This window comes from Erinaceus europaeus, chromosome 6 (genome assembly GCF_950295315.1).
Source record: "Erinaceus europaeus chromosome 6, mEriEur2.1, whole genome shotgun sequence".
NCBI classification, from domain to species: Eukaryota; Metazoa; Chordata; class Mammalia; order Eulipotyphla; family Erinaceidae; genus Erinaceus; species Erinaceus europaeus.
The window spans coordinates 67343182-67370865 of record NC_080167.1 but is presented as its reverse complement, the minus strand read 5'-3'; the positions used below and the strand labels follow the sequence as shown (position 1 = coordinate 67370865).

General features: G+C 45.2%; 1 protein-coding gene across 5 annotated transcripts in view; it reads left to right on the top strand.

The window, feature by feature from the left end:
- Positions 1-27684, top strand: part of DNAH14 (dynein axonemal heavy chain 14) — a 283313-nt gene that overhangs the window by 147322 nt on the left and 108307 nt on the right. For 4 of the 5 annotated variants that reach the window (XM_060192438.1, XM_060192437.1, XM_060192436.1 and 1 more), the window contains 9 exons: positions 1583-1767; positions 3710-3838; positions 8265-8402; positions 9658-9825; positions 10775-10945; positions 14095-14262; positions 21457-21549; positions 24172-24369; positions 26616-26777. In XM_060192438.1, coding sequence (XP_060048421.1) covers positions 1583-1767; positions 3710-3838; positions 8265-8402; positions 9658-9825; positions 10775-10945; positions 14095-14262; positions 21457-21549; positions 24172-24369; positions 26616-26777 — 1412 coding nt within the window. The remainder of the gene's footprint in view (positions 1-1582; positions 1768-3709; positions 3839-8264; positions 8403-9657; positions 9826-10774; positions 10946-14094; positions 14263-21456; positions 21550-24171; positions 24370-26615; positions 26778-27684) is intronic. The other variant, XM_060192440.1, reaches the window with a different exon arrangement.

Genomic DNA, 27684 nt, shown 5'->3' with positions numbered 1-27684 from the left:
CCAGAGCTCATTGAACCCCTGTCCCCCTTATCCCCACCTCTGGCAACCTGAGTTCTATAGTAAGAACACAAGGGTTTGACTTTGTCTAGTCCCTGCTTTGTGACTTTACAGCACACATATTTGTGAATATTCGGATTCACTTCTTAAAAGGAAAGTGTGTGACCCAGCTGCACAAAGGGAGACAGAACTTGGCCACAAGTTGCTTCCCAGTGTGTGTGTGTGGCGGGGGGGAGGTATTACCTTGTCTTTGCTTTTCCATTTGCTCTAAGGCGCCATCCCGAATTACCCTCCTGAGGATGATTGTCATTCAGGGCAAGTCTCCTCATGAGAAGCCCTTTGGTAGACAAACTACATCCTGCTTGTAATCTTCTATCTATGTGTCATTTCATTATAAATATAACATACCATAGACTTGAATGGTCTTAAGATACATTATTATTATCAACAGGAGAGCAAGAACCAGAGCATCATTCTGGTGATGCTGGGACTGAACTCAGGGCCTCATTTTTTGAGTCCAGTGCGCTAGTCATGGCACCATCTCCTGGGGTCACAAATCTACATGCTGCAAAGCATAAATAGTCATGTATCTATGGTGCATAAGTGAACGGGGGGTTTTCTAAGGGCGGCGGGGAGACAGCATCATGGTTCTGCAAAGACACTCTCATGCCTGAGGCTCCGAAGTCCCAGGTTCAATCCCCTGCACCACCATCAGCTAGAGCTGAGCAGTGCTCTGGTTTAAAAAGAGAGAGAGAGAGAAAGTGGGGAGTAGGGCGGTAGCACAGCAGGCTAAGCTCATGTAGCTCGAAGTGCAAGGATCGGTGTAAGGATCCCAGTTCGAGCTCCCGGCTCCCCACCTGCGGGGGAGTCGCCTCACAGGCGGTGAAGCAGGTCTGCAGGTGTCTATCTTTTTTTTTTTAATAAACTTTATTTATTCATTTTTCCTTTTTGTTGCCCTTGTTGTTTATCATCATTGTTGTTATTGTTATTGGATAGGAGAGAGAGAAATGGAAAGAGGAGGGGAAGATAGAGAGGGGGAGAGAAAGCCAGACACTTGCAGATCTGCTTCACCGCCTGTGAAGTGACTCCCCTGCAGGTGGGGAGCCAGGGGCTCGAACCAGGATCCTGATGCAGATCCGTGAGCTTTCTGCCATGTACGCTTAACCTGCTGCGCCACCGCCTGGCTCCCTGCAGGTGTCTGTCTTTCTCTCCCCCTCTTAGTCTCCCCCTCCTCTCTCCATTTCTCTCTGTCCTAACAACGACAGCATCGATAGCAACATAATAACTGCAACAACAATGAAAAACAAGGGCAACAAAAGGGAAAATGAATAAATGAAAAGAGAGATTTTTCTAGACTCTCACATTCTTGTATTTGACTGTTGTTACAAAGCACAAGAAGGCTGTGTTCATGTGAAATTAAGAAACCACTTGGAAACATTTCAGAGCTGACTTCTCACAAACCAGACTAATTTCTTGAAATGTTAACAATCTAGTAAAAACTATGTCATTTTAATACTAACACCTTAACATAAAATACATTCTTAAAGTCTCTCCAGTTATCTTTTTTCTATATTTGGCATCGCAGATAAAGCAACTAGAAAGTCAGATATCACAAGTGATGAAAGTTCATTTAGACATGATAGTAAAGGAATCACGGTCTCTACAATCAACTTTAGCATCAGCATGACAGCTGCCAAAACCAAGGAGCTGATCCTCAGGAAGTTAATGAGAAGAACGAATGACACTCTCGGAGCACCTAAAAGCAACAAGGTAAAGTGCATCTCACCCCAGCATCTAATCAGCTTGTACCAGTCAAGAGAAAACTGAGCTTCTAGCCAATACCGTGCTTATGTCATTGAAACCACTGACTATATCATTAAAAGCTTAACCAGTGCGAGGAAACATAAGCAGTGTTTCCAGTGACAATTTCCTTGATGATGGAGACTTTGATTTTTAAATCAGTGTAATTTAGCTTCCAACATGCTAAAATCTACTGATTCACAATTACTAAGGCAGGAAAATACTGGGACATGACCTAAATTTTCTCAGACCAGAAGACCAACAAATGAATTAGATCCCAACTGTCCTGTTAGCGTTTGCTGTAGCACATTCGCTTCCTGTCAGCATGAGTTGAGACTACCTAGGATAGCAAGGAGAGTGTGTGGCGTCCACAGCTTCAAGTCAGGTACCCAGTGGAACCACTTGGCCAACTCTTCCCTTCTTGGAGAAGTGTTAGTTACTCTCTGCTTGGAACATTATTAACTGCCCATTGAGCCAAGCCCTCTATCACATTTGAGAGTTAGAATCAGTAAATAGCTCTGGTATTAATGAAATGAATTGAGGTTTAAGAGACTTGCAGGATTCATTAATAAAAAGTTATGGGGCCAGGGGTAGCGCACTTGGTAAGTGCATGTATTACCATGCACAAGGACCAGGGTTCAAACCCCCAGTCCTCATGAGCAGGGGGAAAGTTTCACAAGCGGTGAAAACAGCGCTGCAGGTGTCTGTCTGTCTCTCTCTTCCTCACTCACCGCCCCCTCAATTTCTCTCTGTTTTATCAACCAAAATAAATAAAGTTTAAAAAGAGAAAGTTATACAGGGCGTGGGGCAGAGAATGTGCAGGCGTGCACCCAGTTGAGAACACATGTCACCGTGTGGAAGGACACGGGTTCAAGACATTGGTCTCCACCTATTGGGGGGAGCTTCACCAATGGGGAAGCTATGCTCTCTCTGTCTCTCTCCCTCTCTAGCTCCTCGCCTACCCTCAATTTCTCTTTCTCTTATCAAATTAAAAAGTTAAAAAAAAAAAAAAAGAACTGAGGGACTGGCCATGGATGCATGGAGCACAAAAGATAACCCTGGTGGCAGTAAAAAAAAATAATTTAAAAAAGAAGTTGTATGGGTCCTTAGGAGTCTCTGAATTTGACCCTGTTGGCTATCAATGTCAAAGAATTTTAAAAGCTAACTTCAGATCTCCTTGAGTTTAACTAAAATATATAGGTAGATGGTAGGCCTGGGCATAATTTGATATATTCTAAGGACTTTGAAAAAGAATAATTTAGTGACGTCTTATCTATCACAAATGAAAGTGTAAGCAAGGTAGACTGACTTTAGTCATCCAGTCTGTGATGCAGAACATGGGAAGTGAATGTCTTTGCTGCAGAAATACTGAGATTCCAAATTAAGGAATTGAGAATAGATGACCACTTGTGTTTGCCACTGTTCACTCGGTCTGCAAGAGTAAGTACATAATCAGTGTCCTGAGTTGTGTAATATTTTTCAAAGGTGAAAAGTGACCGTGTTTCAAGATTTGGGGAAATATCTGAAGTTTCTATCTGATGTCTGAACAGCTATTGCAGAATTTTAAGAACTGAGTTCCAGATGACAGTTTTGGCCCTAAGCCATGGTACAAGTGAAACAAACAGCCGAAGCAGCCCCTTGCCAGTGGCAGACACTCCTTAGTGGGTGAGCAATGAATAGTAACCACGTGTCTCGGCGATACTAAATATGAGATTCCTCTGACCCACGGCAAATGCATTTGTCACCAGACATGACGCTGTAGTGTGTGTGAAGGAGGATAGAGAGTTGCCACTGTTTCCAGAAAATTGTCTTCTTAAATCAGATCTTTAAAATCTGGTCTGTTCTCACACCACACCATAGTTAGTATTCCTATTTCATACTAAGGCGTCTTCAACCCTTTGTCTCCCATAAGGCTTTGATATTCATTGATGATCTGAGCAAACCAGACCCAGATGTGTATGGGGCGCAGCCAGCCCTGGAGTTGATCAGGCAGCTGCTGGACTCAGGAGGAATATATGACACGGGAAAACTTGCATGGAAGGTATCGTATGTGCTAGCATGTTGTCCACACTAAGTGTCACACGGGACTCAGGAGGAGGTACAGAGCACAGAACTCACCAGCTGAGGTCCTGAGTTCAATCCCAGGCTCCACATCTATCAGAGTGATGCTCTCTCTCTCTCTCTCTCTCTCTCACTAGTAAACAGATGAAGATTTTTTTTCAGGTACTTTCTGGAGGAAATGTTAGCTTATAGGGTTGTGGTTGCAGGGGTGCAAGGCCACATCTCTCTCTCCCCCCCCAGTTGACACCGCACCCCTCCTTTGCCAAGCCACACACTTCCTCCTCTCCCTCCTCCTCCATCACCATAGAGCAGTAAATCCCAGATCCTCTTGCTACTTGATAATGGACCAAATGTTAGGACAAAGGCCAGTTGAGTTGAAAAAGGTATACAATCTAGTCAGAGCAAAGTTGAGACTCATTTATTTATTTTGGACGGAGACAGAAATTGAGAGGGATTGGGGAGATAGGGAGTGAGAAGGAGAGACATCTAAGCCCTCAGCCTTTTGGATCTCTTCTGTGGTGAATATTATGTCCATGTCCTCTCCCCATTTTTGGATAGGGTCATTTGTTTTCTTGTTGTTGAGTTTGGCAAGCTCTTTATATATTTTGGTTGTTAAACTCCTATCTGATGTATGGCATGTAAATAACTTCTCCCATTCTGTGAGGAGCCTCTTGATTTGGTACTGGTTGCTTTTGCTGTGCAGAAAGAAGCCTTTTAACCTAGTCCCATAGGTTTATACTTGCCTTAGTCTTCTTTGTAATTGGATTCTTTCATTGAAGATGTCTTTAAAATTTATGCAGAAAAGAGTTCTGCCAATATTTTCTTCTAAGTATCTGATAGTTTGTGGTCTAACATCCAAGTCCTTGATCCACTTGGAATTTATTTATTGTTTTTGTTGCTATAGTTAAAGGAATTGATTTCTGGATTTCAACTTCTTCTAACTTAGTGTTTGCATAGAAGAAAGCCACTGACTTTCGAATGTTAATTTTGTACCTGACACCTAACTGAATTGCCTGATGATTTCCACAATCTTCTTGCTGAATTCTTTGTTTTTCTATGTATAATATCAAGTCATCTGCAAATAGGGAGAGTTTGACTTCTTCTCTTCCAGTCTGTATCCCTTTAATTCCTTGCTCCTGCCTGACTGCTACGGCAAGAACTTCCAACACTATGTTGAATAACAAAGGTGATAGTGGGCAGCACTGTCTAGTACCTGATCTGAGTGGAAATGCTTCCAGTTTTTCACCATTGAGTATGATGTTGGCTGTAGGTTTGCTAAATATAGACTCCGCTACCTTCAGGAATCTTCCATCTATTCCCATTTTTGTAGCATTTTGATTATAAAGGGATGTTGGATTTTGTCAAAGGCATTCTCTGCATCTATTAATACAACTGTGGTTTTTGGTCTTGCTTTTATTGATGTGGTGGATCATGTTGATTGATTTACGTATATTAAACCAATTTTGCATCCCTGGGATAAACCCCACTTGGTCATGATGAACAATCTTTTTAATATGCTGCTGTATCTGGTTGGCTAGAATTTTGTTCAATAATTTAACATCTATGTTCATCAGAAATATTGGCCTGCAGTTTTTGTTTTTGGTTGTGTACCTGTCTGCTTTTAGTATCAGAGTGATGCTGGCTTCATAGAAGCTGGAAGAGAGTATTCCTGTGTCTTCAATCTTCTGGAAGACTTTTAAAAGTAGAGGTACTAACTCTTCCTTGAAGGTTTTGTGGAATTCATTTGTAAAACCATCTGGTACAGGACTTTTATTCTTGGGAAGGTTTTTGATAACTGTTTCAATTTCGTTAGCTGTGATGGGCTTGTTCATATCATCTAGTTCCTCTTTATTTAATTTTGGAAGTCCGTAGGTTATCTAGGAAATTGTCCATTTCTTCCAGGTTCTCTAGCTTGGTGGCGTATAGTTGTTCATAGAAGCCTTGCATAATATAATGAATTTCTGCAGTGTCTGTTGTGATAGCTCCTTTTTCATTTACAATCTGATTTATTTGGGTCTTCTCCCTTTTTTGTTTTGTGAGTCTGGCTAAATGTCTGTCAAGTTTGTTCAGTCTTTCAAAGAACCAACATTTATTTTCATTGATCTTTTTTATAGTTTTCTTATTTTCATTGTTATTTATTTCTGCCCTAACTTTAGTTATTTCTGTTTGTCTGGTTGCTTTAGGGTTCATTTGTTCTTCTTCTAGATCTTTAAGGTGTTCAATGAGGTTGTTTATTTGTGCTTTTTCTTGTTTCCTAATGTGTGCTTGTATGGCTATGAACTTTCCTCTCAGAACAGCCTTAGCTGTGTCCCAAATATTTTGATAGCTTGTGTCTTCTTTTTCACTGAACTCTCGAAACATCTTGATTTCTTCCTTTATTTCCTCTTTAACCCAGTAGTTGTTTTGCAGTGTACTGTTGAGTTTCCACATTTTGGGACTATTACTAATCTTTTGTTGATTGTTAAGTGTTAGTTTAATTCCACTGTGGTCTGAGAAGATGCTTGGGATGATTTCAATGCTCTTGAATTGCTGATGCTGTCTTTGTGGCCTAACATATGGTCTATTTTTGAGAATTACCCATGTGGACTTGAGTAGAGTGTGTATTCCAGTTTCTTGGGGTTAATGACTCTGAAAATGTCCAATAGTTCTAGTTTATCTGTCTCCTCATTTAGCTCCCTCATTTATTTATTGATTTTCTACCTGGATAATCTGTTAAGTTGAGAGAGTGGGCTGTTGAAGTCCCCTACTATGACTGTGTTGCTGTTAATATATTGCTGTAGCTCTTTCAGTAGACGTTTGATCTCAGTAGAGGTGTAGATCTTCTCCTGAATTTCCGGGTCAGTTCTTTGTCCCCCGATGTCAGCACAGGGCCTCCTCCCTGCTGCTCCAGCCTCTGAGGGCAGTAGCAATGGAGACTCACAGTTGCATTTGGTGAGTCTTATGGGAGTCCACTCCTCCCTTCAGCCGTCTTTTTTTTTTTTTTGGTAAAACAGACTGGGGGTGGTGCATCAACAGGTAAATTGCCGGACTGTTACCAGCCACTCAACCTCTCCTTAGGCTGCTCTCTGTCTATGAGCCACACGTGCTTGCACTCACAGTGGTTTGGTGGGTTCCTGAAGTCGTTGTAGTCCTGTCTTGTTGCCGTCTCAGGTGGTCTCCTTTGGTCTTCCTAGTTGACTCGAGAGAGAAGAGGAGAGGAACACAGCTGCTGCTGCTCGGTAGCCCTGCCTCTGGAAGTCCTGCTCTTTGCTTTTGAACACATGAAAATATAAAGTGTTTTTCAGTGCCTCCTTACTACAAATTAAAATCTAGCAAAAACTTGGTCTAGGAAACTCATCTTTTATCCCTATGTATAATGACTCTGTGTCTTTTTTTTTTTTTCAAGAACATCAGTTGAGTATGTTCATAAATATTGCCAAGTCAAAATCTCCTGTGCTTTTATTTTTGTTAGGTTGAACCAAATCGGGGTGACTTGAGTTTTGTTTTGTTTTTTAATGAACTTTTTCAAGTCCAGGCTCCTTGTCTAGAAATCACAAACCCTCTGCTCAAAAATGGACAGGATCCCTTAAGCTTTCCCATTCTCGTTTCTTCATCCACAAAATTAGATAATTGCCTCAGACAGCCTTTAGCACAGGCTCCTGGATGCACCTGCTGGTTGGCTTGAACCCACCACCAACCCAATGTAGAGAGAAGAATCCAGGGGCAGTTCACCAGCATGATCAGGGAGATTAGGTATTAGATGAGAAGGGCAGAAACAGGTCTGGAGTGCAGAGCCTGAAGAAATCCCTCTCCAGTCAAAAGTGAGACCTTGGGCATGAGTGTAGGCTGCAGTCAAGGAGATGAAAGCAGAGATTACCCCCAGGACTCCGGGTTGTTCTCCAGTGCTGTGGCTGTAAGGATGCAGAGTCAGGTGTTCCAGCCCACATCCGCCCCTGCCTTCCCGGAAACACATTTGCCAGCTTCTCCTGACTTCTCACTTAATCACCAGGATCCTCTTTGCTAACAGATTGCACACTCTCCATGATTCCTTTTACCAAAGTAAGCTATTTCCTGAGACATTTAAAAAGCTTCTGAGAAATTATGTGTTAGGATGGTAGATAGATAGATTGATTGATTAGTTGATTGATTTTTAGCAGAGTACTGTTCTCATTTATGATTTATAGAAGGACTGGGGATTGAACCTGGCACCTCAGAGCCTCAGGCATGAAAAGTTGCTTGCTATCTCCTTAGCCCTGAAGATAGATTATTATTATCATGATCTTTGTTTCAAAGCAAAGAATAATATTAACCATTTTGTTTAAACATCTAAATATTGCCTTGCCATTTGGGGTTGGAAATGGGGTATGTAGCAACAACTGACGCTCTAGAAATGATCTAGTTACTCTTCTACTTTCCTCTTGCCACAGAATATTCAAGATCTCTCTCTAGTGGCGGCCTCTGTTCCTCCAGTTGGTAAGAGAAGTATCAACCCACGTCTCCTCAGACATTTTTCTGTTCTGGTATTGCCTCATCCTCCACCAAGTGCCTTGCGCACTATTTTCCAGGTACAACAACCAGTTCCTTTTCTACTAAAAAAAAAAAAAAAAAAAAAAAAGGAATTCCATCTGACATTTACATGGGAAACTGAGAACTTAAAACCACTAATGTTGAAAAGAAATTCTCTTAGCAAGTAAACTTTGTTCTCCATAGAGTTTTGTTTCACTGTTATGATTTCTCTCTAAATAGCAAAAACATGCTTGAATATGCAAAAAGAAAAAAAACACATTGCATAACTGATGTATATCCAAGATTTACACCCCAAAGCTTTATTTTTGGAGCTTCTAATCCAATATATTCTGCACGGAGCTCAAGAGTCTTCATTACTAGCAAGGACACCCTGGATTTGCTAAAATTCACTTGTTCTTTCTCTCTCCTTATAAAATAAAAAATACCGAAGGGAAAAAAACTCAGAAATATCTTATGAGAAAAAAAAATGGCTCAATTTAAAATCTAGTTTGGTTAGAAAACTAACTAGCTAGTTTTTCAAAAACTAATCTAGTATTTTATTTTTACTTTATTATCACTGCCAGGGCTTCATCACTCCAGCCTGGTATTTATAGACAGAAAGAGTGAAACATACAGAGAGGGAAAGAAGCCCCAACTCGGAAGCTTCCTTTGGGGGCCAGGTTCAAACCAGCCTCTGCACATGGCAAAGCAACCCCCTACCAAAGTGAGCTATTTTACAGGCCCCAGTGTTTTTCTTTTATACGATACGCAATTTAAATACTGATTTGTAAAGTGCTTTGTTTGGGTTCCAAAAAGCACTTGGGAATTCTACAGGCAATGAAAAATTCACCCTTCAAAAAAGTGATTTAGGTGTGTGTGTGTGTGTGTGTGTGTGTGTGTGTGTGTGTGTGTGTGTGTGTGTCCAGCTGAGGTAAAATTTCTGTCATCATTCTGAGTAACATCTACGGGAGCAAGGAGAACAGTTCCCAACATGGCTGCTTTACACGCAGGCTGGGAACCCATCATTTGCAGAGAACTGGTGGCCCAGATTTCTAGACCATCAGTCAATTAAGAGCAGTTGGAATTCCCCCAGTTGGTATCACCCAGAGTGTCTTTGTACTGGTCTGTTGTATAAAGTGGATCATAGTAAGTAACGCTTGGAATGAGATTAATTCTGCGTCTTAAGACACAATCTGTGTTTTGGTAGGGATTAGCTAGAACAGTCTGCGACTAAAACTAAAACTAAAACTAAAACTAAAACTAAAACTAAAACTAAAACTGCGACAAAATAAATTCTGAAATTCCTTTTGAAAGGTTCATTTGGGGATGTACTTTTCCATCAATAACTTTGCATACGAAGTTCAGAAGAGCGGGGATAAGATGATCTCTTGTTCGCTGGCTGTATACAACAAAGTACGTCGGAAAATGTTGCCAAGCCCAACAAAATGTCACTACATATTTAATCCTCGAGATGTGTTTAAGGTTCGTTTTTAAAATTCATTCTCTGGCTGAAGTTCTTAAAACTGATTTGAGAAATGTATTCTTCTTTTCTGAATTCTCTCTCTGACTGTCCATCCCTCTGCTGGCTAGTACTGTCAAGATTACGTTGTTAGAGGGGAATGGTTTTTCTCCTACCTAGTTGCCTATCCCTTGGGCCAGTTAAAAAGAACCATTAAAGTAATTCCATGATGAACATGCGGCCATGAAACCAATAAGAGTAGTAAACAGTATGTTTTACCAAGATTTTCAGCAGGGGAAAAAGGTAGCAACACACACACACACACACACACACACACACACACACACACTGCATCAACATGCTGGAATTTTCACATGCCTGGCTTTTTACACAAGGCAGTGCTCTCAACAGTGCTGATTTAGTCATCGAGCTTAGTCAAGTAATTTTGTGAATGGACATCTCTAAAAAAAAAAAAAAAAACAAGAGTCTTCGATTACATTTTCTTTCTCTGCCTTGGGACTGGAGCCCCAAATAGCACATGGAATATTTGAGACGGGCAACAGCTTTTAGAAGATTTGTGTCGTGTTATCTAGGTCTCAGTGGGGTTTCCAATACACTGTCATTGGCACGTGTCCCTGGGTGTAGCATGTGGCATCAGTGTGAAGGCCATGGGGTTTTACATCGGAATTACGAGTCCCCAGCCTGCACGTCTGCTCCACAGTCCAGAGTCCCGATTTCCCGGGAATCCCCTGGCTCAGGCCACTCCTGTGTCCTTCCGTCTATGGGCGGTCCTGTACCAGTGGCCCCTACCTACAACTTGCTACCATCAATAGTCAGTCTTATTCCTGCAGAAACCGAGACTCCTTCCCATGACTAATTCTACATTGATGAAGACAGAAACCTGCGGAAACCTAGTCTTTGACATACCACCCTGCTGATGTTTGGTTGTAGTTATTTTAAACCCCCTAATAGCTTCTCCTAGGATTTCTGCAAGCAGACAAGACTGTTATTAACTCCAAAGAGATGGCTGCCCTGTACTTTGTGCATGAAGCCACGCGGGTGTTCCATGATCGCTTGATTGAGTTTGCTGATAAGAGCCTCTTCTACCAGTGCCTTTCAAAGGAACTTGAGAATTCCTTTCAGGTAAACTTCTGGTAAACCTTTGTTTGTGTTAATAGTTTTAAATGCTGTCTCAGCAAGAGCATTGTTTGATAAAAGCACTAGACAGAAACTTTATTAACAATTATATTTTTCACTTGAAAACTTCTAAGTATAGGTGTAATGTGATGGGAATAATACTGTTGCAGTAGTTTTTTAATATTTATTTATTTACTTCCTTTTTGTTGCCCTTGTTGTTTTTGTTGTTGTAGTTATTGTTGTTGCTATTAATGTTGTCGTTGTTGGATAGGACAGAGAGAAATGGAGAGAGGAGAGGAAGACAGAGAGGGGGAGAGAAAGACAGACACCTGCAGACCTGCTTCACCACCTGTGAAGCGACTCCCCTGCAGGTGGGAAGCCCGGGGCTCGAACCGGGATCCTTACGCCGGTCCTTGCGCTTTGCACCGCATGCGCTTAACCTGCTTCGTTACCACACAACTCCCCGTCGCAGTAGTTTTGTTGCCATGTCTGCCTGATAGCAATCTCACAAACCACACACTTGGGGTAGATATATAGAGTTATAACGGTTATATAGAGACTCTCATGCCAGAGGCTCCAAAGTCGTCCCGGGCTCAATCCCCCACACCACCGTAAACCAGATCTGAGCAGCGCTTTAGTAAGGAAAAAAACTTCCTTCTCCGGAATTTGCAGAGCTGTACACTCTCTTGATGGCTCAGCAAGATCCATTCTTCCTCTCTAGCCTTCTGAACTTAAGTTTCTGCAGTGCCTCCAGAAAGTCTTCTAGACAATTGATAGAAATCAGGGTGATGAATTCTTGGCCCAGCACCATGAAGTGAGCACAAACACCACCTTAACTCAGAGACGAGGGAGCTGGCGCAGGGGTCACTGTCCCGGCTCATGATGGAGGAGCTGACTTTGCACTTGGGCAGAGCTCCTGTTCGCAACTATTCCACTGCTTTGCCAGCTATGGGGGGATGAAGGCAGGAATGACAGAAGAGTAGGTATCTGGATGAAGGAAGTTAGGGACAGGATGAGTAGGAAGTAGGACTGGAGAGTGTTCTTGAAGGAGCAAAGGAAGTGCTGTACATTGGGTGGGACCCTCAGAGACTTTTAGATGAGTAAATAGAGGGGGGGAGAGAGGAGGAAGGAAGAAAGGGAGGAAGAAAGGAAGGAAAGAAGGAAGAGAAGGAAGGAAGGAAGGAAGGAAGGAAGGAAGGAAGGAAGGAAGGAGAAGGAAAGGGAAGGGAGGAGAAGAGAAGAGAGGAGAAGAGAGAGGAGGGGAGGGGAGGAGAGGAGAGGAGAGGAGAGGGGAGGGGAGAAGAGGAGAGGAGAGGGGAGGAGAGGAGAGGGGAGGGGAGAAGAGGAGAGGAGAGGAGAGGGGAGGAGAGGGGAGGGGAGGGGAGGGGAGGGGAGGGGAGGGGAGGGGAGGAAGGGAGGGGAGGAAGGGAAGGGAGGGGAGGGTAAGGGAGAGGAGGGGAGGGGAGGAGAGAAGAGATGAAGAGCTGAGCTCTTTAAACAGATTGGATCCTGGCCTCTGATGTCTCTGCCGTTATAACTGCAGGCTCCTTCCCCGGCTCAGCATACATGTCCTGCTTTGTAGTCTCACCAAACTATGGGATTCTCTTCTCATAGAATTAATTGCAATATTGCGGCCACTGATTTTTTTTTTTATCCTTACTTCAACCCCACAAATTTGGCCTCCTTCAAGCTCCCCAGTTGGTTGGTGGTAGACAATTGAATCTGGGGTGAATGAATAAATGAATGAATAAAGGAAGAGTGAGGCACTGGAAAGACTGGGCTAGAGGAGGAGGAGAGAAACTGTCTGTTTTTGTCCCTGATGTTCCTGAGTTCCTTCCCTGGAAACGCCAAGTGTCACTCAGCTGCATACAGAACTAGGCTGGGGGAGCTGAGCAGAGCCGCTGAGTGTGGACAGGAGCCGTGGGAGAGCGAGCACAGCGACAATATTCCGAGACAGATTTCCTTAAGGAGGTAAACTGGCCCTTTGAGCGCCAGGCTTTAGACAGTATCATTTTATCTGCTGGCTGGTTAGTCGGCATTCTGAAATAGCCTGTGATGACGCTGACAGCAGTTGGCACTTAGAGACCTAAGTCTTTCGCACATCGTCACTCTTGTCTACTCTCTTGGAACGTCCCTGGGACACAAAGACATGGGCATTATCTTCACTTTACAGATGCAGAAACCGGGTCAAAGTGAGGTCAAGCACTCGCCCAGACTAAACAGTCAGTAAAGGTGGGAGTCTGGGTGCCGAGAAGTGGTGTGACCAGTCCGGCCCTCCACTACAGTGCATGAGAACTGGAGGACCCGGGTTCAGGACCCGGTCTCCACCTGCTGGGGGGACGTTCCACAAGAGGTGAACAACACCGAAGCTGCCTCTTTCTCCCTCTCCTGCTTCACTCTCATTTGCTGTGTCTCTAGCACATAAATGAAGGGCAAAAAGCAAACAAAATAAAATGGGGGTGGGGCTAGGCTGCTGGAAACAGTGGAGTTTGAGCACAGGAACCAGGGTAGCAGAGAGAGACGGCAGGAAGATCCAGCGCAGGATCTGGAACTCCACATATTCTCCCAGGCATCAGGTCCTGTTGTTCTGAAACAACATTTATATTCTTTATAAATAATAATAAGAAGAAGACTTTCTTTTTCCTTTTTTTTAGGTGTAATTTTATTTATTCATTTATTGAATGGAGACAGAAAAACTGAAATAGAGAGGGAGTAAGAAGAAAGCTTCACCACTCGTGAAGCTTTCCTCCGCAGGTAGGGACGAGGGGCTTGAATCTGAGTCTTTGTGTACTGTAACATGTGCACATAAGCTTGTGCTACCACCCAGCCCCAGAACCTTCCTTTAGCTGTTTGCTGAGCAAGCTTCTCCTGAGTGCCTGTCAGGAGCCCAGGGCCAGACCCCAAAGAGGTAAAGGCGAGGTAGGCCCAACAGGAGCGTCAACCCTGTCTCCATACACATCACAAAGACCCATTTGTGTCAGTGCCCTGGCAGACCTGTGCCCCTGCCAGGAGCAAGGGGGAAAAGAGCAAATCCTCTGCCTTCTTTAGGAGAGACGGGAGTGGACAGACTCCCAGGAGGAGGCACTCTGTGACTTTGGTCTGATGTCTGAGAAGAGGGATTGTTACTAACAAACACTATTGTTGTCTTATGACAGATTCAGTGGACCAAAGAGAAATTAACACATGACCCAACGATATTTGTGGACTTCTTGGACATAAACAAATCTCACAGGAAAAAGACCTATCAGAATACCAATGACTATAATAAGCTCGCCAGTGTGCTTCATGAATTTCAAATGAAGTTGAGTTTAATGTCCTTGGAGGTAATATATATATATATATATATATATATATATATGAATATTATATTTATATTCAGATGTCAACATATATATGTGTAAGAATAGAATAAATAAATTCATTTTAATAACTTACAGAGATATTTACAAGCCATTCAGTTCACTTATTTAAAGTGTATGATTGGTTTTGTGTCGATCGTCAGAAATGTCGTGACACATTTTTGGACAGGAAACTACGTCATTACTTTTCTGACAAACCAATATATTCACAGAGTTGTATAATCAGTACTACAGTGTGTGTGCAAGAAACCTCAGGAAGATCTGCGCACTGAGGTCAGAAAGGGACACGAGAATGACAGTGACCTGAACCCGCGGAACTTGGAACCCTGGTAACCAGGCGCCCACATTCCACACACAGCAGCCTCCCCACGTCACTTTCTAGGACACGGGAAGGAAGCGACATGTTTTGCTGTGTCCCCAGACCCACTAGTTCTAGCCGTAGAAAATGCCGGGTGGCAGCGACGTGGAGCGTGTGTCGGACATGGCTGAGAAGCCACGTGCAGCACCCCTGGCCAAGATCTCGAAGACATAGAAGGATCGCACCAGAGAGACTGGAGGATCCAAATGATGGGGAGGCAGACTCCAGCTCTGCCAGTGGGGACCAGGTGAACCTCACTGGCAGGAAGGTCAGGAGGTGCAGGGTGACAGTGACCATCTACATGACCCAGGCCAACCCCCAGGCTAAGGCCCGGCCCAGGGGCTGGCTGCAGGCGGACACTGACTGCAGTGCGTGGAGGGAGAGAGTCCCAAACCAAAGGATGATGATGGACGAGCAGGACTTCAGGGCATCAGAGTCAGACACCGAGGGTGAGAAATGGCTGGGAGTGCCGGCTGTGTCACCACCAGCTCCAGCAGCGGGCACACAGTCTGAGTATGTGCTGGTCTTCCTGCAGCTGGACACTTACTACGATGAGCTGGGGGACAGAGTCACAACCCGACAGACCATGATGTACAGGCTGGACTCCCTGGAGTCAGAGGCCCAAAGTCAGAAAGGCCCGGGGATGTCAGCGGAGGCAGAAGAGGACGGTCCTGCAGGAGCTCAGGAAGCCCCATTATCGATACCACCACCACCATCGCTGCCGCCACCACCATCACCACCACCACCACCATCACCACCACCAGGAACATCGACACCACCACCATCGCTGCCACCACCACCATCTCTGCCACTAGAAACATCGACACTACCACCATCACTGCCACCAGTGGCAGTGACACCATCACTACCACCACCACCGCCGCCATCGCTGCCACCAGCAACATCGATGCCACCACCATCACTGCCAATAGTAGCAGTGATACCATCACCACCTCCACCACCGCCACCACCAGGAACATCGACACCACCACCATCACTGCCAACAGTGGCAGTGACACCATCACCACCACCACCATTGCTGCCACCAGCAACATCAATACCACCACCATCACTGCCACCAGTAGCAGTGATACCATCACCACCTCCACCACCACCGCCACCAGGAACATCGACACCACCACCATCACTGCCAACAGTGGCAGTGACACCATCACCACCACCACCACCAGCAACATCGACATCACCACCATCACTGCCACCAGTAGCGGTGACACCACCACCACCACCGCCACCACAAGCAACATCAATAACACCACCACCACCACCATTGCCACCACCAGGAACATCAAAACCACCACCATCAACGCCACCTGCAACATCGATACCACCAACACCACCACCGCCACCACCAGGAACATCGAAACCACCACCATCAATGCCACCAGCAACATCGATACCACCACTGCTGCCACCAGGAACATCGACACCACCACCATCACTGCCAACAGTGGCAGTGACACCATCACCACCTCCACCACCACCAACACTACCAGCAACATTGACACCACCACCATCACTGCTACCAGTAGCGGTGACACCACCACCATCACCGCCACCACAAGCAACATCAATAACACCACCACCACCACCATTGCCGCCACCAGAAAAATCGACACCACCACCATCACAGCTACCAGTAGCAGTGATGCCATCACCACCACTACCATCACCACTAACAGGAACATCGAAACCACCACCAATGCCACCAACAACATCGACACCACCACCACCATTGCCGCCACCAGGAACATTGAAACCACCACCATCAATGCCACCAGCAACATCGATACCACCACTGCTGCCACCAGGAACATCGACACCACCACCATCACTGCCAGCAGTGGCAGTGACACCATCACCACCTCCACCACCACCAACACTACCAGCAACATTGACACCACCACCATCACTGCCACCAGTAGCAGTGACAACATCACCACCACCACTGTCACCGCCACCAGCAACATCGACACCACCACCATCACTGCCAACAGTGGCAGTGACACAATCACCACCACCACGGCCGCCGCCACCAGGAACATCGACACCATCACCATCATTGCCAACTGTGACAGTGACACCATCACCACCACCACCACCACGGCCGCTGCCACCAGGAACATCGAAACCACCACCATCAATGCCACCAGCAACAATAATATCACCATCGCCACCAGGAACATCGAAACCACCACCATCAACACCACCGGCAACATCAATACCACCACCACCACCACAACCACCACAACCATTGCAGCCACCAGGAACATCAAAACGACCACTATCAATGACACCAGCAACATCGACACCACCACCATCACTGCCAACAGTGGCAGGGACACCATCACCACCAACAATGCCACCAGCAACATCGATTCCACCACCACCACCATTGCCACCACCAGGAACATTGAAACCACCACCATCAATGCCACTGGCAACATTGATTCCACCACCACCACCATTGCCACCACCAAGAACATCGAAACCACCACCATCACTGCCACCAGCAACATCGATACCACCACCACCACCACCATTGCCACCACCAGGAACACCGAAACCACCACCATCAACACCACCAGCAACATCGATACCACCACCACCATTGCCGCTACAAGGAACATCAGAACCACCACCATCAACACCGCTGGCAACATTGATACCACCACCACCACCATTGCCACCACCAGGAACATCAAAACCACCACCATCAACGCCACCAGCAACATCTGTACCACCACCGCTGCCACCAGGAACATCAATACCACCACCATCACTGCCAATAGTGGCAGTGACACCATCACCACCGCCACCATTGCTGCCACCAGGAACATCAAAAACACCACCAACACCACCAGCAACATCGATACCACTATCACCACAGCAATCAGGATCATTGAAACCACCACCAATGCCACCAGCAACATTGATACCACTACCACCACCACCAGGAACATCGAAACCACCACCATCAATGCCACCAGCAACATCGATACCACCACCACCGCCGCCATTGCCACCACCAGGAACATCGAAACCACCACCATCAATGCCACCAGCAACATGGATACCACCACCATCACTGCCACCAGTTTCAGTGACACCATCACCACCACCACCACCACCGCCACCAGCAGAGGATGGCGCACAGCCAGAGTCTGCTTTGGACCCTGGCCCCCAGGAGGGAGCCTCCATCCTGCTGGCCCCTGTGGGCTCAGCTCAGGAGCAACATCTCTCTGTGGTCCCCGCAGTTCCAATGAACTTTCTCTCTCCTCCTGTTTTGTTGTTTTGGGTTTGGAGAGTTTATTATTCAGTGTCCTGGTATTGTGACTTCCCCTATTTCAGATGAAATCTCAGAATAAATTCTTTTCAGTGGAATTTCAAAACATATTTAATATAATTACATTATGTTTCAGGTGGTTTTGTCTAATAATAATAATTCCAACACTTTTTATTTTGGAGATCATCTTGGTTCCAATGTTGCAAACACTCTAGGAGCACAAGGTCATACTTAGCCGTCTGCATGTTACCACAGTGCAAGCCCTCCATCAGAGTCCAAACGCAACCCCCCCCTCCACAGTGTCCACTGAGCTGCTCTGCCTTTTTCTCTCCACCTTTCCACACACCCCTACCCCTTGTAAGTCAGCCTCACCGTCAGAATCAAGGGTTTGTCTGTAGTTTGCTTTTGAATTTCCTTTGTTTTTTTCTTTGTGTAGGTGAAATCCCCATATGAGTACAGTCATTCACATCGGTCTTCCTCCTTCCTTCATTATTTTAGTTACGACCGTGCCAGTTCCATCCACACTGTCTCAGGAGGCAAGCTTTCACCTTGCTCAGAACCGAGCACTACAACTGCTCCTCCATGCCGCAGCCCCTTCCTTCCTTCCTTCCTTCCTTCCTTCCTTCCTTCCTTCCTTCCTTTCTCTCTTTCTTTGTCTCTCTTTCTTTCTTTCTCTCTCTTTCTTTCTTGCTTTCTTTTATTTAATGGTTTACAGCCAACAGTAAAAGACAATAGTTTGTACATGTGTGCCATGTCCCAGTTTTCCACATAACAATACAACCTCCACTAGGCCCTCCTCTGCCATCCTGTTCCAGGACCTGATCCCCCCTCCCACCCCAGAGTCTTTGACTTTGGTGTAATACACCAACTCCAGTCCAAGCTCTGCCTAGTGATTTCTCTTCTGATCTTTTTTTTTTTCAACTTCTGCCTATGAGTGAGATAATCCCAGATTCTTATTAATCTCACTCAGCATGATTCCTTCCAGCTCCATCCAAGATGGGGTGAGAAAGGTGCCATCACCATTTTAATAGCTGAGTAGTATTCCACTTACCTCAGCTGCTTCATGTCCTCACCTGTCCATGGCACCTGGCTTGTTCCCATTCGTTGGCTCTTGTCAGTAGTGCTGCCATGAACACAGGCAGGCATCTTGTTCATCACCTAGCTGGGAGGGATGTTTTTTTCTTTGTTTTTTTCACCACTTTGACTCTATGATGCCATTCTGTACTGGCCTATAAGGTTTGTGCTTAGAAATTCCCTAAGTCTCATGAGAGTTCCCTTTGCTTTTCTCTTGCTATGTTTATAATTCTCCCTTCATCTTCAATTTTTTTCCCATTTGAGTTATAATGTGGCTGGTGTACATATGATTTTGAACTTACTTTGTTTAGAACTTAGGGCTTCCTGGATCTAAATGCTTGTTTCCTTCTACAAGTTGGAAAAGTTCTCGGGTATCATTTCTTCATGGAAGACTTGTGATTCTCCCTTCTGAAACCCCTCTGATGTAAATTTCTTTCTTCTTCCAGTTGTCCAATAGGGCATGATTTTAAAAACAAAGTACAACTACTGAAAGTTGGGACTAGGCAGTGGTGTGCCCAGTCGAGTGTACGTATTCTAAGCACAAGGGCCTCCTTTCAAGACCCTGGCCCTTCCCTGCGAGAGGAAGCCTCATGAGAAATGAAGCCGGGCTGCAGGTGTCACTCTTTCTCCCTCTCTGTCTCCCCTCCCCAATTGCCCTCTGTCCTGTCAGATAAAAGAAAGGAGGGAAGAAAACAGTGGCAGCCAGGAGAGGTGGCGTCATCTTGCCTACCCTGAGTCACAGTGACAGCCCTAGTGTGAGGGGCCGGCAGGCAGGGCTTCCAGTCGCCATGAAGGGAGTTACAAGTGAAAGAAGACCACATGGTGACCAGGTGGTTGATGCATCAGGGAAGATAGGAATGAGCACAGAAGAGGGCTGACTGTAGGCAGTACGGTGACAAGCAACATGGTGACCCAGGACAAATGGTGGAGACTCCTATTAATTATGATCTTTTCCCCAAACTGTCCTCAGTTCTTGTAATAACCCAGAGGACTCTCTGCCCTATAAGAAGGGGCTCTGCGGGAGTCGGGCTGTAGAGCAGCGGGTTAAGCGCAGGTGGCACAAAGCACAAGGACCCACATAAGGATCCCGGTTCGAACCCCGGCTCCCCACCTGCAGGGGAGTCGCTTCACAAGCAGAGAAGCAGGTCTGCAGGTGTCTGTCTTTCTCTCCCCCTCTCTGTCTTCTCCTCTTCTCTCCATTTCTCTCTGTCCTATCCAACAACAATGACAGCAAGCATAACTACAACAATAAAATGACAAGGGCAACAAAAGGGAATAAATAATAAATATTAAAATATATATTTTTTAAAAAAAGAATTCCAGAGCATATGAGACTTCCACCCATCCCCCACCACACTAGTGGAAATTTTAAAAAAAGGAAAGAAAAGAAGATTAAAAAAAAAACTATAAGGAATTGAATGTTTAGAATTAGTGGAATTGGGAAATGCCACAGAGAGATTTCTGGAGCTGGGCTTAGCTCCGTCCCAGAAAACAAATATGACAATAAAGGAACTCAAGGAATTGCAACAGAGAGCAGATTCATCAGAGCTGGGATTTCTGGGAAAGAAAAGCACCAGTGTGTGAAGGTTGGTGATTACATGTGAACAGCAAGAAGAGGAGAATGGGAGAAAAATGATTCATGTGGGGCCAGGTGGTGGCACACCTGGTTGAGCGCACAGGCAACAGTGCACAAGGACCCAGGTTCAAGCCCCCGGTCCCCACCTGCAGTGTGTGTGGGGGATTTGTGAGTGGTGAAGCAGGGCTTCAGGTGTTTCTCCCTCTCTATCACCCCCTTCCCTCTTGATTTCTGGCTGTCTCTATCAAATAAATACAAACAAAAAAAAAAAGACTCATGCAGAAGTGAGGTGAGGCACTCATTACATTGCTGGCAGTCTCCTTGTTTGCAATCCCTTAAACCCCATGTGACTTAAAGGATGCCACACGAATGGATCAGGACCAAGTAGCCTAAGAAATGGGGCTCAGGACTGATATTTCAAGCTGCAGAAGCCACGGGCTTCCAGCAGGAACCAGGGAGCTGTCGCTGTGACGGAGATATATTGTGAGTCACCAGCAAACTCACAGAGACAATAAACCCAGCTGCTAAACCTCTTCCTCCTGTCCCTTAGCCTAATCCCAAAAGAGGTCAGTGGAAAAGCAGTCTCTTCTCTCAAGCCTGTAGTCCCCAGCCCACATAACCAACTCCCTCGGCCCCCGCCACACAAAGAATGTTGATAATTGGAATTCTCCTTAATGTGTAAATTTATTTTCCAGAAACGTAGACTAGCATACTGGATCGAGAGGATGAGATTACTAAAATAGTCATTCTAGCTATTTATAATCCTTGTCTATAAAGCCACAGTGAGCATATAATTTTTTTAAAATATGCCTGCAATCAGCTTACTTGTCCTATTTTCTTTCCTAGATTTCTCACTCCATGGTGTTCTTTAAAGAGTCCATAGAGCACATCACCAGAGCCACAAGAGTGCTTCGACAGCCTAGGAATCACATGTTACTGGTAGGAACTGATTTGTTTTTTCAAATGTTCTTTCAAGTTGTACACACACACACACACACACGCACACACACGCGCGCGCGCACACACACACACACGCACACATACACACACCAAAAGAAAACCAGTCAAGAAATCCAGTAGTCATTCACACAGGTTTTCTTAATTCACCCTCTCCATTTAAGAAAACCCATGGCTTTTGAGTTAAGACAGGATTCTTTCCTCAGAGTTCACATAAGAAAGGAATCACCGAGCAAAATGGTTTTCAAGATGAGTGGAGAAGGATGTCGTGCTGTATCTGCACTGCGGGTACTACTCGGCTTGACACTTGGCTTCCCCAACAACATAGACTGAACAGGCTAAGTGGAGTAAGCCAGGAGGAGCAAGTCAAGATCCAGATGACCTCGTTCATCTTTTTGTTAAGAAACAAAACAGTATCCGGGCCAGGTGCTGGCACACCCGGTTGAGTGTGCCTATTAGAATGCCCGAGGACCTGGATTCGAGTTCCTGCTCCCCATCTTCAGGGGGTGAGGGGGAGCTTCTAGAGCAATGAAGCAGGTCTGCAGGTGTCTCTCCCCCCTTATTTATTTATTTATACAATGGAAACACAAGTCCATAGGATAAAAGGAGTACAACTCCACAAATTCCCACCACCAGAACTCCATATCCCATCCCATCCCCTGATAGCTTTCCTATTCTTGAACCTCCTGGGAGTTTGGACCCCTTCCCTTTCAATTTTTTCTCTATCTCTGTCCAATAAGTAATAAAATATTAAGGGGCCACGTGGTGGCACACCTGGTTGAGTGCACATGCTGCAGTGTGCAAGGACTAGAGTTCAAGCCCCTGGTCCCCCCCACCCCGCAGGAGGAAAGCTTCACAAGTGGTGAAGCAGGGCTGCAGGTGTCTCTCTCTCCCTCTCTGTCTCCCTCCTTCCTCTTGATTTCTGGCTGTGTCTGTCAAATGACTAAAAAAAATTATTAAAGAATAAAAACGAATCAAATAGTAAAAGATGAGTAAGTAGACAAGATTTTAAAAGAAACACAGCAGCTGAAAACATAGAGTAAACATAAGTAAGTCCTTACTCCAAGGCCAGCAGATCTGAGCTTACTGAGTGGAGTGGGAGCTGAAAAGTCGGTCAGGGGACTTAATGTGGCAGGCACGGTGGGCTGCACATATTCAGGGGAGACATGAAACTGTAGCCGGAGACAGCAACTATCATGTAAAAACATTTCCTCCTTTTAAAAAAAAAAATCGTGCAACAACAATGGGGGAAATGGCCTCCAGGAGCTGTGGATTTGTAGTGCAGACACCCGAGTCCCAGTAACAACCTTGGAGGCAAGAAAATAGAAGTAGCATGAGCACAGCCCAGGTTCAAGTCCAGCCCCAACCACACTGGAGGAAGCTTTGGTGCTGTGGTCTCCTTCCTTCTCTCCCTCTGGATCTCTCTTTCTCTCTGTCTCTCTCTGTCTCTCTCTGAAAAATGCTGACTCAGAGCATTGTAGCCTCAGTAATGACAAGATAAAAAGGTTGCCGCCATCATCTGAGAAGCCCCAAGGGAGTGCAGCTCACTGTGGCATGTGGAACAGTTAGGGCCTTACTCAAAAGTGAGGGAACTCTGCGTGCAGTGTGGGGTTTAGTTCATGATGTTTCGGTGCTGAGTGCTAACTGAGTCTCATACTCTTGCTTGATGGCAGTCAGTCATGAGGGAACTGAACATATACTATATGGACAGTCTGCAGTGTTTTCATACCTTTGGTATAAATTCAAGCCTCATCTGAATTAAAATCTTGGACTTTTCAACTTTCTTTTTAAACAGAAATCTTCACATGAAACAATATAGATTATTTTCAGATTTGTTCAGAGAAGTGCTAATGTTCAAACATCCTCAATTTTGTACTGAGGTGGCACTGTCTCCCAGAGGTCTCATGCTTGCAGAGGATGTTTCATGCCAAATCAAAACGTGGGGGGCAGGTATGAGCCCGGCCCCCGCCATACTGAAGGAAGCTTTGGGGCTGGGGCTGTGGTCTCTTTTACTCTCTGCCCCATCCTTATCTTACACACACGCACACACACACACACACACACACACACACACACACACGCACTCCCTCACATACTGTGAAAGTGCCAACCTCCCTGTACTACAGGCCTCTGGGCACCCTCTTCCCTGCCCCTCTTGGTAACTTGGGTCTGGAATCTAAAACCATTGTCTCACACCATGCACTGAAGGCAACTGGAAACAGGTCACACACAGACACACAGGTAATAAAGATGATGGTTGGGGGCCAGGCGGTAGCACAGCGGGTTAAGCGCTCATGGCACAAGGCACAAGGACTGGCGTGGGGATCCTGGTTTGAGCCCCCGGTTCCCCACCTGCAGGGAGGTCACTTTACAAGCAGTGAAGCAGGTCTGCAAGTGTCTTTCTCTCCCCCTCTCTGTCTTCCCCTCCTCTCTCCATTTCTCTCTGTCCTAACAATGACAACATCAATAACAACAACAATAACTACAACAACAATAAAAAACAACAAGGGCAACAAAAGGGAAAATAAATAAATAAAAAGAAAGAAATGTTAAATAGGAAATCATGCAAGGGGTTCATGTGTTGAACTGTGTTTGCCCCTGGAGATCGGAGTAGATGGAACTGGAAAGGAAGCCTGTTCGACCCTGGCCTGTTACTTGGCGGAGCGCAAACTCTACCACATATCTTTATCCCACAACTATGACTACACGGAATTCAAAGAAGGCTTCAAGAAGGTGTTTATTCAAGCAGGGATAGAAGGAAACCCCACTGTCTTGGTAGTTTCTCGCGTCAACATAGATCAGGTAAGTAGTTTTTCATCTTTATTATCTGCTAAAGTTTGACAAGTCACTTGTCCCCCCACCCTGATATTGGGGGGAAAAACACCTCTGTAATCTCATGAATCATTGAATCAAAAAAAAAACATTTCTTTTTGGCCACCAGGTTATCGCTGGGGTTTAGAGCCTGCATGACTCCACCACTCCCACTGGTCCTCTCTCTCTCTCTCTTGCCCTCTTTCTCTCTCTCTCACTGAGAAAAGGAATAAAAGAGACGAGAGAAGGAAAGACACCTGAAGCTTCGCTCTGCCACTGAGGGAGCGTCCCTCCCCCTGCAGGTGGGCCCCGGGGCTTGAACCTGAGTCTTTGCACATTGTAACTGTGTGCTCTACCAGGTGTGCCTCTCCTTAGCCCTGGAATCAATTCTCCCCACCCCCGCCTCTAGCCCCATCCGGTCACAGTCGATAGAGTTTATCTATTCGTAACCAGTTTTGTGTCTGCATTGTAACAAAAACACTTGTCTTTGTCATATTTACTTTGGCAGGTGAGAAGTCACGTAAGTAACCAAAGCTGTCAATCTCATGTCTGAACTAATTTTTGATTTGTGTTAATAAAAACTCCACGGCCTGTATCCATTATTGACCCCTCTCAGCTGCAGAGGGGTAGTAAGTAGTCTGAGGAGTAAATGCTGATGGTCTGTTCAAAGGGAAAACACAGGGTGTATGGATTTGTTCTCAAGAGCAAATACTTATATTTTGTTATATTTAAGATCTTGTGTAGTTGTTTATTTATTTATTTTCCCCCAGATAAGCAAATATTGCTCAGTTCTAGAATATGTTGGTGCCAGGGATCAAACCTGGGACCTTTGAGGCCTCAGGTAGGCAGGTTGGGCACAGCACCTCTGTGCCATCACCCCAGCCCAAAGTGTTCATATTTTCATAGTATTGGGTTATTGGAAAAGTTGCGATGTGACTTTTCAATGCAAAAAAAAAAATGTACCAGGATTTTCCCAACCACTAAAAATGACTCCTCCAGTGGAGCGGAGTCCCCTGTGCTTTCTGTCTCCTCTTTCCCAATTGATTTGTGATTGACAGTGATGAACTTGATTGGGTTATAATAATACTTGGGACTTATCTCTAGGTTGCTGTTATTCAAGCTTAGAAGTGAGTGTGTGGAGGTCTTCTGTGAACTCTTCTTTGCGGAGTTTGGGACTTCACGCATGCAGTTTTACCACTTTTCGGTTGAGGGAGAGAGACACAGAAGACAGAGAGACAGAGAGAGGAAGAGAGGGAGCTTTCTCTGTTGCTGGGGACCTCTTTTGTGGCACCAGGGTTTACACCTGGGCTGCACATGTAACACAGTGCGTGCCCTAGAGCTCTCTCTCTTTCCCAGTTTTTTGGTTTTTTTTTTTTTTTTTTTTTTTTTTGGCCTCCAGGGTTATCGCTGGAGCTGCACTATGAATCCACTGCTCCTGGAGGCCGTTTTTCCCCCCCCTTTTTTTTTGCCCTTGTTGTTATTGTTATTGTTGTTGATGTTGGATAGGACTGAGAAAAATAGAGAAAGGATGGGAAGACAGAGAGAGAGAGGGGAGAGAAAGACACCTGCAGACCTGCTTCACAACCCATGAAGCAAACCCCCTGCAGGTGGGGAGCTGGGGGCTCAAACCAGGATGCTTACACCTACACCGGTCCTTGGGCTTCACGCCACGTGCGCTTAACCTGCTGTGCTACTGCTCAGCCCCCTTCTTTTGCATGTGCCTTCCCAACCCGCTTGTCATCCTGCCAGTACCACAGAGAGATACATATTTGTCTCTGGTGTTGAGTGAATGTTGTTGGGGGAAAAAAAAGCTTCTGAAAGATTTGTTCATTTTCATGATAGAGGGACACAGCAAGAACCACAGCATCACCCTGGCAGAGGCAGTGCAAGGAATCAATTTTTTAAATTTTATTTTGGATAGAGATAGTGAGAAATTGAAAGGGAAGAGGGAGTTAGAGAGGAAGTGAGAGGGACACCTGCAGCCCTGCCTCACCACTCATGAAACATCCCCCGTGCAGATGGGGACAAGGGACTCGAACCCAGGACCTTGCTCACTGTAATGTGTGTGCTCACCCTGCTACAAAAATGAGGTTCCAAATTTAGGTTTTGTGTGGTTTTTTTTTTTCCTTTTTTCAGGAAATCCACTTCAGTTCTCTCTGCTTTCTCAGTCAGACGTGCTTGGCAGGGACTTTGCGAATCACGTACTCACTTCTGACTAAGCTTTTGTTTCCTCGAAGGGATCGTTTTTGGAAGATCTGAACGACATTGTTCACTTGGGGAAAATATCTGACTTGTTTGAAAGCGAGGAGCTGGACACCATTGCGCTGAGGATCAGGCCTTCTGCTGAACAGTTCGGCTACAGCGACAGCAGACAGTCTCTGCTTTCCTTTTTCCAAAAGGTACCCTTCTTCACGAACTCGGTTTACCAGCTTGCCACGTTGGGATAATATTACCTTCGTAATTCTGTAGACAGTTTTCAAGTTGGAGAACCCTTCAGTTTTGATGAGTTTTACAGCAAAAATAATGATTTATTATTAAGATATACGCACTACATACTTAGGCCAGTGAGTAACGGCGATCTGAACCTGATTGTCAGTGGCTTCTAAAATTATCATTGGGGTGGGGGGTCAGGCGATAGTGCAGTGGGTTAAGCACACATGGTGTGAAACTCGAGGGCTGGAGGAAGGATCCCAGTTCGAGCCCCCAGCTCCCCACCTGCAGGGGAGTCGCTTCACAAACGGTAAGCAGGTCTGCAGGTGTCTATCTTTCTCTCTCCCTCTCTGTCTTCCCCTCTTATCTCCATTTCTCTATGTCCTATCCAACAATGATGACAACAATAAAATAATAAGGGCAACAAAAGGGAATAAATAAAAATATTTAAAAATAAAATAAATAAATAAAATATTATTTTTTTTAAAATTATCATTTGGGGGCCAGATGATGGTGTGCTGATCGAGTGCATATGTTACTATGCATAAGGGCCTGGGTTCGAGTCCCCCATTTTCACTTGTAGGGAAGAAGCTTCACAAGCAGTAATGCAAGTCTGCAGATATTCCTCTTCCTCTCTCTCTCTCTCTGTGTTTCCCTTTTCTCCCTGTTTTTCTCTATCCTATCCAACAAAAGAAAGGATTAAACAGTTAATTGATTTAAAAAATTATTTCACAAATAAACACAAATATCTGAAGTCCATGACAAAAGAAACTATTGAATAGATTCCAAATTATTCACTACACTGAGATTCCTTCCCAGCCATTGAGACTTTTATTTCAGTCTTGTGGCTAACAAGTCTAGATCCACAGGAAACAA